General features: G+C 57.0%; 5 protein-coding genes across 5 annotated transcripts in view; 3 read left to right on the plus strand and 2 right to left on the minus strand.

Moving 5' to 3' along the window:
• Positions 1-1825: 1825 nt before the first annotated feature.
• On the minus strand, positions 1826-6558 carry P884DRAFT_194718 (glycosyltransferase family 1 protein; the record flags this gene model as incomplete). The annotated part of the gene is made up of 4 exons (XM_069437851.1): positions 1826-2149; positions 2220-4958; positions 5027-5464; positions 5524-6558. The coding sequence occupies 4 exons, from the start codon at positions 6556-6558 to the stop codon at positions 1826-1828; spliced, it is 4536 nt and encodes a 1511-aa protein (XP_069299707.1).
• Positions 6559-7734: 1176 nt separating this feature from the next.
• P884DRAFT_267940 (WD40-repeat-containing domain protein) lies at positions 7735-9352 on the minus strand (the record flags this gene model as incomplete). Its single annotated transcript, XM_069442153.1, has 2 exons — positions 7735-8765; positions 8818-9352. 2 exons carry the CDS (start codon positions 9350-9352, stop codon positions 7735-7737), a joined length of 1566 nt encoding a protein of 521 aa, XP_069299708.1.
• Positions 9353-9697: 345 nt separating this feature from the next.
• On the plus strand, positions 9698-11433 carry P884DRAFT_256800 (uncharacterized protein). Its single transcript, XM_069441085.1, has one exon. The coding sequence runs from the start codon at positions 9787-9789 to the stop codon at positions 11233-11235; it is 1449 nt and encodes a 482-aa protein (XP_069299709.1). The 5' UTR covers positions 9698-9786; the 3' UTR covers positions 11236-11433.
• Positions 11434-12675: 1242 nt separating this feature from the next.
• P884DRAFT_194690 (uncharacterized protein) lies at positions 12676-13050 on the plus strand (the record flags this gene model as incomplete). The annotated part of the gene is made up of 1 exon (XM_069437849.1): positions 12676-13050. One exon carries the CDS (start codon positions 12676-12678, stop codon positions 13048-13050), a length of 375 nt encoding a protein of 124 aa, XP_069299710.1.
• Positions 13051-14400: 1350 nt separating this feature from the next.
• Positions 14401-14808, plus strand: part of P884DRAFT_290505 (pyridoxal phosphate-dependent transferase) — a 1905-nt gene continuing 1497 nt past the window's right edge. Inside the window, exon 1 of the mRNA XM_069444060.1 lies at positions 14401-14764. Within this exon, the coding sequence (XP_069299711.1) occupies positions 14538-14764 (227 nt within the window). The 5' untranslated portion in view covers positions 14401-14537. The remainder of the gene's footprint in view (positions 14765-14808) is intronic.

The following is a 14808-nucleotide window of genomic DNA, read 5'->3' on the forward strand; positions in this document are numbered from 1 at the left end:
TGGATGATGATGTACGGATTAATGCCGGATTTGTGGGTTGGGATGTTGTATCGACGCACTGACGAAAAGGAGTGCCGGCAGTCGCAAAGCAATGAGCCAAACTTTGGGTGGGTTGGGCAGGTCCTTTTGTACCTGTGGCGGCTGATCCGGGATGCGCTCTGGTGTCCAACCAATTTTTCGAGGTGCACGCAACCCCTGCCGAGCAACTCAAGCAGGTTCGTCGCCCCTCGTTGCGGGGTCATGTGTGGCTAAAACGTGGCGTGCACAGGCACTTGAACGCTTCCACTTGTCATTAAGATGGGGTAATTTTAGTGTGCTTGGGATCTTGTAACGACGAGGGCGAGGTTCAGCGAGATTATCTCCGTTTCCCCGAGCCTACCAAAACGCAATGCACAGGATTTCCTCCCATGTTTCCTAGACTTTGACTACACAGTAACTAAGTCTTGAGGTTAAGTCACAAGGCTTGACCAATCATATACTGAGAACAAATCGGCGGCTCTTTAACAGCCGTACCGTGTCTGTGAGCTGTGGCCGTCTGCAACTTTGAACGCCTCAAGGTCATAGATAGCCAGAAAGGCATCATCAAGCACAGTTCCCCACAGGTGCCTAGCCTTTCCTTGTCTGCCTGCGGTCTTCCTGTTTTCTTTCCACCCTTCATCATTTATGAACGTTTTTCACGTCGTTTATCAACTCTCGCCCGCCCTACAATCGCAATCAGGGAGCAATCTTAGGCCATCCTTTGAAAAACGCTGCAGCTTCTTTGACCGGATATCGCTCTTAGCAGTTAACCCTCTCAAATTAAGCGCGCTAAGAAGAGGACAGTGCAAGAAGTCCCCAGCCCAAAGACTTCAAGCGGCCAAGTCAATAGCAGGAACGTAGATCAGAGGAAGGATAGACCAGTTCGAACTAAGAGCTCTCTCACAATACCCACTCCGCAGCTCCGTATTGGTAGCGTCAACATGTGCTCCCATGTCAGAAGCGTATAAGCTTCTGAGGCACTAGCTACGAGCTAGCCATACACTAAGGCACGCTCGCTAAACGTATTGAGCATTTACTTTGTCTAATTATATATAGTGCTCCTTATTCCTCTTTTTTTGGTAGTCTGTAAGGCACTTTTGTTGAACCTTCGAAGCCACCGCTGTAAAGCCTCCTTCTGTTGTTCGAGTCTTCTAACTGCGTTTGACATCCCGGAGCCAAATGAAGGAGAACACCAAAGCTGACAACTCATCATCTCCAATTACCACCAAAAGTCCACTGCCCTGGGTCATCATGGAATATAAGGTTTGCAAGGAAAGACTAGGAGACACAAGGTCAAGTGTGTATCTAGTAACCATTACTCTATAGTGATACGGTTCTTCGTGTCCTATCCAGGACCGGGCTTCCAGTAAGAAAGGAGGTAGGGGGGTGTATAAGGTGTATACATGTAGGACGTCACGCGGCACCCCGCCGGCCAAAAGAGAAGAAAGCAGAGGCAAGAACAAAGCGGCCGGTCGTGTTATCCACCTCCTGTGTCCCAGCCCAGCATCCCTGACGAACGGGAGCTTGAACCCAACACAACCCAACCTAACCCAACCCAGGCATGCCAGCCAAACCAATCTGGTACCGTCTGTATGTGTATCCCGGACCCAATTTCCACCTATGCCCGAACCTCTTGAGTCATCAGTCATCATCATGAGTCCCGAAACGCCAACACCAGCTCTAGTCCCAAGAATGGGAACGAACCATGGCATGCGTTCCCCACGCCTAATCCAAATGTGAAAGAGTAAGTACGCAATGTAGGAGTTCAGGCATACGAGAAACGGCCAAGTACAACACCAAGCGACTCTCACGATCCTCCGCCGAGCTCCGTGCCCGCCTCTCCCGGGGCCCCACCAGCAACATGGAGACCGCCAGGTGCCCATGTAAGGTCGGGTACGATGGTCTCGGCATCTCCGCTCACAAAAGTCCAACTCTCTTCCTCGTCGTCGTCGAATGGATCCGCGGCATCGGCAACACCCGAGCCCGAGCCGTCGGTGGACGTCCCTACCGCAGCTGCGGACGCAGCCGCCTGGCGGCGGGTCTGGTTCTTGCCCGTCTTTGCGCGGATTAGCTCGGTAGCGTACTCGAGGTCGCGGTAGATGCATTTGATAGCCGTGTCGACGCCGTTTTCCTACACGAGGGAGCGTTAGCACCGGGCGGGTTCTTCGGGGAGGTCGGCGCGTGCGTGGATGACTACGTACCTTGCGGATCTGCTCACCCAACGATCTCGCCTTGACGATCATGCGTTCGCTGTGCGTCGCCTCCCACAGCGCACGCGCAAACGACGCCGCGCCCCACTTCTTGAGGCAGATGCCGACACCAAGGTCCTCCACCCGCGTGCCAAAGAAGTACTGGTCGCCGAAAAATGGCCTGATCACCGTGGGGATCCCGGCGCGCAGGCTCGCCCCGGTGGTGCCGCTCCCACCGTGGTGCGCCGCGGCGTCGATCTGCCTGAAGAGCCAGTCGTGTGGCACCGATTGGATCTGGAAGATCTCCGGTGGCAGCTCCGGCTCCGGCTTTTTCTCTTCCGCCGGCGGTCCGACCTGTTGTTCCCCTTCCTTGTCCTTTCTGGTCGGCAAGCGATCGCTCCACCCTTTACTAAGGATACACCGCACATCCGCCTTGAGCACGGCATCGATCACCTCCTGTGTCATCTTGGCGGGGTCGGGTACAAGAATGGATCCGAACCCGACGTACACCAGCTTCTTGCCGTCCCGTCGAGCCTGATCGATGAAGTCGGTTAGATCTTTGGGTGGCTCCCAGTTCCTGTCGCCCTCGTCCAGGAACCAATACCCGGTGACGCGGATCCAGTCACTGTAGTCCAGCGGCGGAGGCACAACGTATGGGGAGAAGTTGTACAGGAACGGGACTTTGTTGACCTGCAGCTTCTCGAGGCTGGTATTGGGCAACCCCAGGAACCGCCTGCGCCAGCGGTTGATCTGGTGTGCCGTCGCCTTCCAAAATACCGTCTCAAACATCACGTACGTCACGTAATTGTAAGCGCCGCCCATCTTTTGGCCGGGCATGATGAACGCGTGCGGGTAGGCGCGGGTCCGGGTCCAGGGCATGGTGAAGGCGCGGAAGTAGGGGACGCCGAGCGCCTCGGCGATGTGGATACCGGCCATGGCGGAGGGCGACTCAATAATCAGGTCACTGCCCTGGCAGGCGTTCCAGGCTGTCTCGAGCAACTCGTCGAGCCAATCACGCATCTTGGCATTGGCCTCGCGGAAGAAGCCAAGCGTGAAGGTGCCGTTCTGGATGCAAAGCTGCATAAGCTCCGCCGGGTCGCCGCCGACGTAGGCAAACTCGATCCCGTGAGACTCGATCCAGTCCTTGAACTCGCCGTGCGTGGCAATCCGGGGGCGGTGGCCTTCTTCCAGGAGCCGCTTGCAGAGCGCGATGTATGGCTGCACGTCGCCCCGCGAGCCGATGGTGAGGCAGGTGATTCGCATCGACTGGGAGGGCTTGAAGTTAAGAAAAGAGGCCTTGGGGTCGTCAAAGAGAATGGTTGGTGTTTCTGAGATGGAGGGCGCTTCGCGAGGGAGCCGGACATCGTGGTCAGCAAATTCCTCATCGCGCGCCTTCTGAAGCGCAACGTGTTCCGCGACGGCGGCTTGAGCTTCTTCGGAGTCGACACCGTCCGGGATGTCAGACTCGGGAAGGTAGCGCATCGCTTCCAGGCTCTGGAGAATCGTGATGGTGCAGTCGTCGCGAATTTCTGCTTTGTGGAACTCGAAGAAGAGCTCCTCGTGACCGCGGATGACAACGACAAGGCCGGCATAGCCGAACCGGAAACCCTTCTCTTTGTCAACGTTCTCAATATCTCGCAAGGGAAGGATGAGTTTGGTGCGCGTGCCGGGAAGCAAGCTGCGGAAGCAGAAGTGGCGGTCGCTGATGTAGATCTTCCCGTATAGTGGCAGGACGCGCATCATGTGTCCAAAGTAGGCAGCCTGGAGCTTCTCGCTCTCAGGCAGGGCAAAGTGAGCCCTGAATCGGGCTTCCGAATTGGCCCGATCGGCAGGGTCATCTCCGGCATCCTCTTCGTCGGTCCTAAGACCGGCCGGTTCGTCATAGTGTTTCCCCCCGCCCTTCCACATGCCCGAAACCTTCTCAACGTATCCCATGGACTCTGTTGCCAGGAGGTTGCTCATGCGCCTGGAATGGCGGTCTAAGTATTCGATCAATGCGTTTGCCTTGCGAAAGGGATAGCCTCCCATTGTTGCTATACTTTGTAGCGTCGGCGTGGTTGCGATTGCCTCAGCGTCTCCCGCTTCCGTCGTGCGAGGCCTGGAAGCGTCGCGCCGGGCTTGCTTTGACCGTGCTCCGGTTGGGGATAATGGATGCTCACCCTCCCGGTTCCCGCGTGGTCGCCGACTGGTTGGGCTGTGGAAGACGTCGCTGTCCTTCAGTATCTGACTCGCCGATGGGTCTTCGCTACTGGCCGAAGCCATCATTGCCGACAGGCTCGCGTGGCTGGGATCGCCCATACTCTGGACGTAGGAGTCACTGCTCTCGTGCCTCTCGTGGCCGCCGTCATGTTTTCTGCTGAAAGACGGCCTGCCGACGCTGCGACTGCGACGCGGTGGAGAGTCCGGATTCAGACCGCTCTCCTTAGCATCCATGTTCCGTCTGGTGAAAGGATTGAACGCGTCGAAACTCGTGCGCGGGCGGTCCATGCTCGGCCGGGGGCTCGGCGAAGAGCCGCAAAGAGGCGAGACTGGTGAGAGGGTGGCCCTGACGCCTTCACGAGCCTTGCCTGAGACCCGGGACGCAGGTCTAGGCAGTTGCTCTCGATTCCCGCTGTTGCTTGTCCTATTTGAAGACTCGGCACTCGGCTCTGTTTGGTCACTGGGACCCTGCGCCTGCGACGAAGAGTCCTCGACAAGGATTTTGAGAACGTTGATAGGTTCCTTCCCGAAGCTGAAGAAGGCGAAGAAGTACTGCCAGAGTGTCAGCAATGGTTGGTTAGTAGGTGGTGTGAAATCGTCAGCGGCAAGACAACGCATACCTCGTCAATGGCGTAAGTCTCGTCGTTGTCGATGACTCGGATCTTGCAGGTGTCGGCAAAGTCCAGCATGTGTGCCTCTTCGACATCAATGACATTTTCGATTGGGAGCGAGATCTTGACGCTGTCGCCATCGTTGTGCGACCTGAAGATGACCCTCTGCAGGCTCTTGACCCACTCTTTGGCACTCTGGGGGCTATCGGCCCTGAAGTAATACGTGCGGTTATCGGTGGCGACGGTGAAGTTGACGCCTTCCTTGTCCTTGTCGGTGATGGTCGCGGAGATGCCGTACCGTAAATCGATCTGGCCCTGCGGGAAGTAGAGATCTTGGGGATCGCGATAGTAAGACAAGACATCACCCTTGAGGCGGAACCAGTAGCGGTTGTATTTGGGGTTCCTCTTGCCGCACTTGGCTAAGTAACCCGACCTGGCGACTTCGTGCTGCGGCTGGTCAGTATCACAGGACGCCGGGAAACAAGCGGGCATAGGGGATACTTTACCGCCTTCCTGGGCAGGTATGCGTAAAACGCAATGTGCCGCGTCGTAATGTACATGTACCCGGTGAGGAGGACGTGCTGGAGGAGCCAACATGGATACTCCTGAATGACCTCTTCGGCGCTGTCGAACTCGAAGATCTGTGCGAGCTTTTTGGCCAACTCGGTCGGCCCGGGCTCGCCCGAGCCGTCAGCCGTCCGGGAGAGTTGGTCCGACGTCCTCTCGAGGTCGAAGCTCGGCCGCGCCGCCATTTGAGCGCGGGCTTCCAGCATCCTACTCATGACGGGGGCCGTCGTAGTCTCGGTCCGAGTGATCTGGATGGCAGGTGCGAGGTCGGAAGGTGGCACGTCCGTGTCGGTTGCGTTGCCCTGCAGGCGCACGTGCTCGTCTGACCGTGGTGATTTGGGCGATCTGGAGGACTTGAGTTTGTCGCTGAGCCGGGCCAGGCCAGGAACAGACCGCAGAAGCCGGCTCTCGGAAAATTTCCTTCGATGACGGTGATCTGACTTATGACGGAAGCCCCCGTGCCGCGGAAGCACTGTGGTCTGGGAGAGGGTTTCAGCAGGAGCAGATGCATCTTGCAGCCCCTTGGGTCCGGCAATAGTTTTAGCCATGGGACTCTGCGTGTCTTCGTCATCATCCGAGCTGTGTCCCTCAAAGCGGTCTGCAAAGTCTGCTTGGCTTCCTGCAGCAGCAATCAGACCGAATATGCTCTGGTTCATGTTCATGAACATGCCGCCGCCGTAGCCCTGCGGACGCAACACCTCCTCTTCACCATCGGCGGGGTCGCCATGGTCTTTTAGACGATCGGGAAGCTCCAGGGTGGGTGTGTGCGCGCCGTCGCGGCGCTTCTTTTGGAGCCTTCGGGAGACACGGCGCACGGCGCGCCCATCGTGATTTACATGGCTAGGTCCGGCCGACGGAGACGTTGGAAGTATCGACGGCTGAGTTCGGCCCGCGTCCGTTGGGTCGGGGCTCTTGGGCGGAGGTTGAGGTGCGGCGGCGGGAGGCGGTGCCGCTGGCGCTGGGTCTTTGTCCATAGCTAGGTAGGTACGGCTTCGATGAGGCGCCTAGCCAACAACGGGGGCACGTAAGTCTCATGGATGTGAATAACAAGACACTCATCCATCAAACAAGGCTGACAGGGGCACTGACCGTCCTTGTCTAGCAGCAACCACAACGACTGATGCCTGGGGATTTGGAGGAGGTGTTATCGCAGAGAAGTAGGGCTGCTGCAATGTTCGCAGGTGGGAGGGGCAAACGGGCGCCCGAGATAAGGATTGTGAAGATCGGGTACGGATTAGGGTGACTGTCTGTAGGGTGGTGGTGAACGGCCTTGGAATTATTATTATCGTGAACTGCAGGCGCGTACACGGCCGGTGTAGCGAGAACCGTAAGGTGGTTGGTCAGCGGACATGGCTGGTTGCCGTTGTCACTCGGACATGGAGCTGATTGGAGTCTCCAATCAATATGCGAGCAAGTTGGTCCGAGCCACAGCGGTGCACCACGGCCAAGTGTTGCCTTAGTTATTAACCAGGGTCCGGGGGTCCGGTGAGCCAACAGCCGGGGGTGATCCGCGGCCGGGATCTTGCGCAAAATCCTACTACTCTGTAGTACAGAGTGATTGACATCAGAACGACTCTACTGTCTAACGAAATTATCATTACACTCTGGGATAAGGTTCAGATCCAGCATCTATCGTCTGCATCGCGGTTCAAGCACTCAACGGCCTTCAGTTCACCCCACACCCCATGACTTGGAGACTCGGTTGCAACGTGAGAGCCTAGGGCTTATCGATAAGCCACGATGCAAATCTCATGACGCAAGAGTCAACAGTCGCCTGCCGATAAGGCCCCGTTCTTTTGTTCCCATCACATGCAACCGGCAGACCCGGAATCTCGTTCCAACTTGGAAATGGGGAACGATTTAGTTAATGGGAAGTAATATTGAGCATTTTGCGCTTACATGCATCGCATGTTCTATATCCGGCAATAATCCAAGCATGTCGAAGAGCAACCGGGAAACACACTGGAAACTGCATGCAAACGGAAATGGTGCGACATCACTCGCCCCTCTCCCACCATTACCGGGATCTGAAATTCAACGACTAAATCTGGCGGTTTCAACTCGCCTGGGGACTGCGAGGCTGTTCCGAGTTTGGACCAGCCACTTCAGTAACGTTGACACCCAGCTCAGGCAGCTCCCCAAAGTTGGTGTCACATCCACAGGCAGAGCTTCCCGCTCGCGTTCCCACCTGCCACCCAATCCATCGTCGGATGGAAGTGTGCCACAGCCGGCACCGCCGTGATGCCGTCGCCATCCAGCTGCGCGAGCTGCTCGCCATCGGCCGAATACACGTCCACAAACCGGTTCATATTACCAATGACAAATTTCTGCAGCCCGTCCCGCGGGCTCCTCTGCCACTGCGGTTTGAGGATGGTCACCCAGCGCCCGGTCTGGTTGTTGTGCGGGATCTGCCGCGTCGGCTCCATCTGCGCCTCGGTCAGTTCCGCGCCGGCGGCCCACTTGCTCGCGTCGGGGAACGAGTAGATTTTGATGCGGTCGTCGTAGCTCGACGTCGCCACGTGGCCCGCGCTGCTCCAGCTGGCGTGTGAAACCGACAGGCGCGACTCGTGCATGCCGAGGAGCGCCGGCGCACGCGCGTGGCCTTTGCCTTGAATTTTCCGCAGGTCCCAGATCTTGAGCGTGCGGTCGAGCGAGGCCGTGGCCACGAGGTGTGGTAGCTCGGGGTGCAGCGAGAAGCCTCCAATCTTCTGGTCGGTCAGGCTCCAGATCTCGGCCGTCCCTGGCTTGGTGCGCAGATCGTGCCGCCCCAGGGAGCCTTGTAGCGTGGAGAAGATGATGATGTTAGGGTCGTTCGTTGGCATGTCGATTGCGCTGATGGGTAGGTCCTCGTCTGCATCGCTTGGGGCAAAGACTTGGCTTGAGACGCCCTTGTCCAGGTCCAGTTTGCGGATAGATGAGTCGTAAGAGGCAGAGAAGACGGCGTTGGCGTCGACAGGAGAGAAGTGAAACGCGGTAATGGTTCGCGAGTGCGTCTTGAAGGCGGATATTACGGGGTCGGAGATCTCGGCTTCCTCGTCCTCGTCGTCCTCGGCCTTGACTGGCTCTTGTGATGCGTCAAAGACACCCATTGCACCCTCCTTGTCACCAGCAAATATGATCGGCTTGGACTCGGTGGGATGAAAACCCAATGAGTATACCCGTTGTGGCACGATTTTTATGTCTGATCAGGGTTAATAAGGAGATGGAGTTGAACTAGGGGGGAAGGTAGGTACCTTGGACAGGCCATTTTTCGTAAAGTTTCAGTCCGCTCATGCGTAGTCTCAAGTCCTTTAGCCCTTCATCCGTTGTTTCTGCCACATCTTGGTCGGTGAACGTCCTCACGCCTGGCTGGGCTCCCCTAACGGAGAGTCCCTTCAGCCCCGCCAGCCCGTCTAGGCCGCCCTCCCATTTTCGACCCTCAACCTGGATATCTCCAAGGTTCAGGTCTCCGCTGACACGCATCTTCTTGGCCTTAGCCTTTTCCGCCTCCGCCTCCGCCTCCACCTCCGCCTTGCGCTTGAGGATGTCCACATCGGCGCCGCGCCCTGCCAGTCTGCTGCTTTGCCGCGTCGGACGGGGAGGTTCGCGCTGGACGGATTCTCGCTTGACGCGTGGTGCGCTTGAGCGCTTAGGTTTCGGCGGAGCGGGCTTGGGTATGATTTTCTCTGCGGTGGCGCTGATCCCGCTGAGGATCGCGGCGTTGTTCGCGATGTTTTCGAGTCGCTTGCGCTCGAACGCGCTGATGACGGGCTCTGATTTTGGAGGCATGATGAAGAACGCGTAGCGGGAGCGCAATTGTAATCTTCAAAACATTAATTGGACAAAACCATGCACGAAAAACGCCGTAGGCGTGGTGCAAACTCCGGCCCTGTCGCGAAACGAAACGCGAAAAACGCGAGGAACCGGGAATCCATTAAAACCAGGCGCGAGTTGCAGAGCGCGAAATCACGGGAATCCGCAATTCTCCCCTGCCGCCTAACGTTCTCAGGACCTTGCGGAACTTTACGCTAGTTAGTGCACAGATTGGTTAGTTATTCCGCAAACCCACCTTTAGTGGGACCCCAGAGTGCAAGGATCCGGCAGCGACCGGGAAATTTTCAGCAAATGGCCAAGCTCTGTTCTGCAACACCACGAACTATTCGTACTCTGCATCGCAACCGATCACTGGACATGGCAGGTAACTAACCCCCACGTTGCCCAACATGTCGACAACCCTCATGCCCTTCCTCTACCAAACGCGCACCCTTCAGCGGCTGTCCCGAACCGGTTTCTCGACGCCCGCATTCCGCGCCCTCTTCCACTCTTCCAACCGCACCAACCACCCGAGGGAGCGACCCCGATCGGTCAAATCCGCTAGAGGCGGCGACGATATTCCGTTCGAATTGCCGGAAGGATACGAGCCACCGGATACTAGGACCGATGCCGAACGCGATGCCGAGTCGGGTATTCGGTCGACCATCACGCCGTCGGAGCAAGACGTTTTCAGTCGCATCTTTGAGGAGATCGCCAGCCGTAACAAGGCGGGCAGCCCTGCCTTGAAATCGTCGACAGTGTCCTCCTCCAAGGACTCTCAGGCCCGGGCTTCGGGCAAGTCGGAGGCTGGTCCTCCGTCGTCTGGGCTCCAAGGCTCCAAAGCTGATGACTTTGGAGGGAAAACCGCGGAGCCTAACGCCGAGTCGTTCCGCAACACCGTCAATATCATTGTGCAAGACGCGGCCGAAGTGCAGTCAAAAGCTCGACGGCAGATGCATAAGCCGTTCGACCCCCTCCATCCCCTTGGGCAGACATCAGCCGCAACCGAGTGGGAGAAGGCATTGCTGCGCTTCCCCCCAAGCCTCCGCGAGGCGGCCCGCATGGCGCTCGGCACCATCGAGGAGGAAAAAGCGTCGCAGAAAGTTGGCACGGCAGCCTCAGATTCCGACCCAAACCTGAGCGAAGAGCACCCGGCGGGCCAACAAATCGACCTCGCTCTCGATCCACTTTCCAAGACGGTCCAAAACGAGGCGCTCCGGCGCGAGGAGCGCAAGCGGGTCGACGCCAAGATGCGCGCCGCCAAGAGCGACTTTGAGCTCTGGGACGTCCTCGAGGAGGAAGTGTTCCCGCTGGTCCACCGGCTCGGAATCGACGAGGACTCGACGAAGGCGGCCTCCAAGCGCGGGAACGGCAGCAAGCGCAAGCGCGGCGACGCGGCCAAACTCCCGCTGCACATCTACGGCCCGCTCTACCCGTCGTACCTGCTAAACGCGCTCACCCTCTTCGACACGCAGTTCGCCCGCTCGTCGCCGCTGGCCCTGCACATCCTGCCGCGCGTCAAGGAGCTCGGCCCCGCCAGCTACGTGCTCGGCGTGAGCACGCCCTTCTATAACCAGCTGGCCCGCGTGCTGTGGAACCGGTACGGCGACCCGACCGCCGTGTTCAACCTGCTCGAGGAGATGCGCGTGGCGGGCCTGTACTGCGACGAGGGCACGCGGCTCGTCGTGCAGCAGATCGAGACGTTCCTGGCGTCGGTCAGCCAGGGCCGCTGGGGCCCGTTCCTACGGGAGCTGGCGAGCCTGCCCGAGTACGAGTTTGCGGTGCTGCCGAGGATCCGGCATTGGCTGAAGACGATCGATAGCCATATCGCGGAAAAGAGGTACGAATTGCAGGAGTAAGAGGAGGAGGTGGATCTCCGTACGACCGACGGACTTCCTTCAACAAAAGCGGTGTAGGTTACCAGCGGTCTATTTTAAGTATACGTATGTGTATGTACATGTACAACAGTGCCACGGTATTGGGATGTTGGTTAATAGAGGTACTCGGGCTACCGCTCCTTTCTCACCCTTCAGTTCCTTCAATTTGGTTGACCCGAGTATGCACTGCTGCTCAATCTGCAATATCGCCATGGACTGTGTTCGTCTGGGGTCTCACTGGCCACGGCGGTGGGAGGTGAGCTCGAATCCCCTCCCAAGTGACTTGGGAAGGGTAGAGGTAATCACGCGTTTCTCGCTGCGGACGATCCGGGCAGGCCAGGCCCTTGACCCGCCTCCTGAGGCCCGGTGGGTAATTACATACAGGAGCATGAAGTAACTGACTGGTCTGTCTGCTCGACAGCCTTGATCGACGTGGCAAAGAAACACTGTCTACACTATACGGCCCGGAGCGTGGGTTCGTATCGCAGGCGGAATACACCCTTTCCCGCCGCTTCAGCGGTCTTTGGTGGGGATCTAAACGCGTTTGAGGCAAGGCCGAGTAGTTGTGTGTGGCCGCGTGAGGCCCGGCCAACACACCTCACTCCGACCCATTCGGGTTGTGTGAAGCACCGGTTCGATATCTCGGCAGGGATGAGTTCTGCAATGGAAGAGAAATTAAAAAAAAAAAAAAAAAAACGTTCCACGAGACCCCGAAACAACGGGATACAAGTTTGAAAGTGCCGTTCCGTTGCTGGTAAGGCCCCCACCGTGGGGGATAAGTCCAGCTCCTTGCATAAACCATCGACCGTCTCACACCGGGCCTCCGTGGCCAGGCCACCCATGGAAGGGCCGGGAGGCGGGACGAACGGCACAGTTCCTCCGCAACAGATTGACCGGGCAATGACATTTCCTTGGATCCCCCGCTTATCCGGGTTTGTCAAACCGAGGCAAAACGGCCCCGGTCGAGGCCTCTCCGGAGATCAAACTGCTTTGTCCGGCAGACGGTCTTTTGCTCGTGACCTGGACACGACCACAAAAATCTGGGGAACACCCCTCTCGGAAAGTGATCGTCGACTCCTGGTAGTACTAGTACTTCAGTATTTCGCGACGCAACAATCAATGCCTGCCTCTCGCTCAAAATTTCACGTCCCCTTTCCAGCCAGCCTATTTTGGCACACGTTCCTTAATTAGACTGCTAAGATCACAGAGCCCCGGCCGTTTAATTCACGACACCGACGCTTCGTGACGGAACTGGCTTCCCAACTCACGCGCCGCCGCCGCTTCTAATTAGCACCGTGTTCTATTAAATAAACATAAACGGAGAATAATAATAATTAACCGACTAATTACGAAACACCAGGCAGGCGAACTACACCACAGGAACTACCTCACAGTCTCGACATATTATCTGTGAAAAAAACCATGGTCCGCCGCGCTCTCAGCCACCGTCGGAGCAGCGGCCTCGATCTCAAAGTTGACACAGCCGCGTTGTCCCCGGACTATAATACCATCCCCATCATGATTCTCACCCGCACCGCGCGGCGCGAGTCGCTGCCACACTCGCGGCACCACCAGCTGCGCCGGTCGAGCAGCGTCAGCAGCCGGAGCACCGTGTCGTCGTCGTCGTCGTTGTCCGTAGCGAGGCTCGGTGGATCAAACAACAGTGATGGCGGCGGGGAAAAGGGGACGGACTCAGCTTATGATGGAGGTTCGGTCATCGAGGATGAGGCTGACGAGACGTTGGATGAGGAAAACGAGAAAGAAGGGGACTTAAAAGTCGCTCATGTAGTGGGTTAGGTTAGGTACCCTCCCTAAGGTGTCCGCTTTGGTACGACTTAGTTCCGAGGTAACACCGTTGGCTCAAAGCTTCGCTTCGCGCTACGATCGTGCTAACAGAAGATTTTAGTGTCTTACTGTCTTGGATACATGCAGGTAATGGAGAAAGGAACACCTGATCATTGAGGCCCGGCTCGCTACTGGCAGCTACAGCCACACGCTTGAAACAAGTGCCTCCTTGAGCGCGGGGCTGTATGTGAGATAGGGAAAGCGCATCTTGAGAGGGCAAAGGTGTGATTATTACCTAATTACAGCTTCCAATGGCCGGTAAGATAGATATTGAGAGCCTCGCCCAGCATAAAGAAGAATTGTGTGTGAGATATGTATGGAATGCGCTCAGCATGGGGGCAAAAGTGTGGTATCCAATAATTAATTAATTAAACTAGCCAGTAAAATATTAAATATTATTGTGAGCCTCGCCCAGTATCTAATATAGAAGCGAAGCTGCATGCTCCCCTCCCCAATGTAGACACCTTTCAGAGACCCAGACCACTGAAGCCTTGCTGCAGTCACTTTTGAGGTTTTGGTCCAATACATTGAAGCAGGCTGCGGCCATAGTAGCTCGATGCCCATAGATATATCCCTGCATCTCCGAGAGTCGCTCTATAGAAGCTTCGCTCAATGAAGACAATGGAGGTGTAAACAGCCCACCCCTCTCCGCCAGACCGCACGTCTCGAGGACAAGGCATATTATTGTCTCCAGGGCATATTCGACGTCCACATGCCGCTCTCGTACGGGGAAGGAGAGCGGGCGTTCATCCGACTACAGCAAACGATAGCCCAGAAAGTGAGCGACATGTCGCTTTTTGTCTGCATCGCCGAGATTCAAGGCTGCAGCAGTGTACAGGAGTCGGGTCTATTTGCCGTGGACCCATCCGAGTTTGCAGCATGGAAGAGGTCGCACCAGTAGTTTAGGGAATAGTGCCAAATAGCGGCCCTTCATGCGTTCCAAAGAGGCGGTTGAATCCAGCTACACAGCTAGAGGAATTCACTACTTTGTACGGATGTACTTTATTCCATGATTTAATATTACTCGGTACCTGTGACTTCCTATCTTGAGGTAGTCTTATCGCATAGTTGCGCGTGTGCACTAGCCGACTGTAGTGTAAGAGGAGGGCCCTTGTGATGGGCCATCGATGCTCTTATTACGGTACCTTTAGCCTTTCTGGGCCGCCTTCGGCTGCCATTCACCGGCAAGTGGGGCTCCGACTAATCCGAACTCGCCGGGCCGAAGACCCCTGATAGCCCTTCTTCCGGGAACCATAACCGTGAGGGGTATGATAAGCTGCTACCATGGCTTTGCTTGGTCATTCTTCCCATCAGATGGTTTAAGCCCAGGTAATCATTCATCTTGACGCTTAGGAGCCCCGAAACAAGGTTGCCCTGCTTTGCGCTTGACCATCCTCACCGTTTCACCGCACCGTTTCACCGCGCCGTTTCACCGCACCATGGGACCCAACCCGGCGATATCCTTCGGCAGACAAGCAGCCCGGGCCGCTCTTGACGCCGCCGAAGAACGCTTTGCCGCCAACAACCCGCTCTCCAAGGCCCAGCATGACCTCGCCGTCGGCAGCCTCCCGGGTGGCAACACCCGCACCCTCCTCCACACCTCCCCCTTTCCGCTCTGCATGAAACAGGGCAAGGGCGCCTACGTCTGGGACCTCGACGGCCACAAGTAGGTGTACAGGAGGGTCCGTTTCCCTCCTTCTCCCCCCCCCC

The sequence above is a fragment of the Thermothelomyces heterothallicus genome, assembly GCF_042370625.1.
Source record: "Thermothelomyces heterothallicus CBS 202.75 unplaced genomic scaffold P884_scaffold_5, whole genome shotgun sequence".
NCBI classification, from domain to species: domain Eukaryota; kingdom Fungi; phylum Ascomycota; class Sordariomycetes; order Sordariales; family Chaetomiaceae; genus Thermothelomyces; species Thermothelomyces heterothallicus.

Coding starts and splice junctions, on each gene's coding strand:
- P884DRAFT_256800 (XM_069441085.1), top strand. CDS start 9,787: ATGTCGACAACCCTCATGCCCTTCCTCTACCAAACGCGCACCCTTCAG.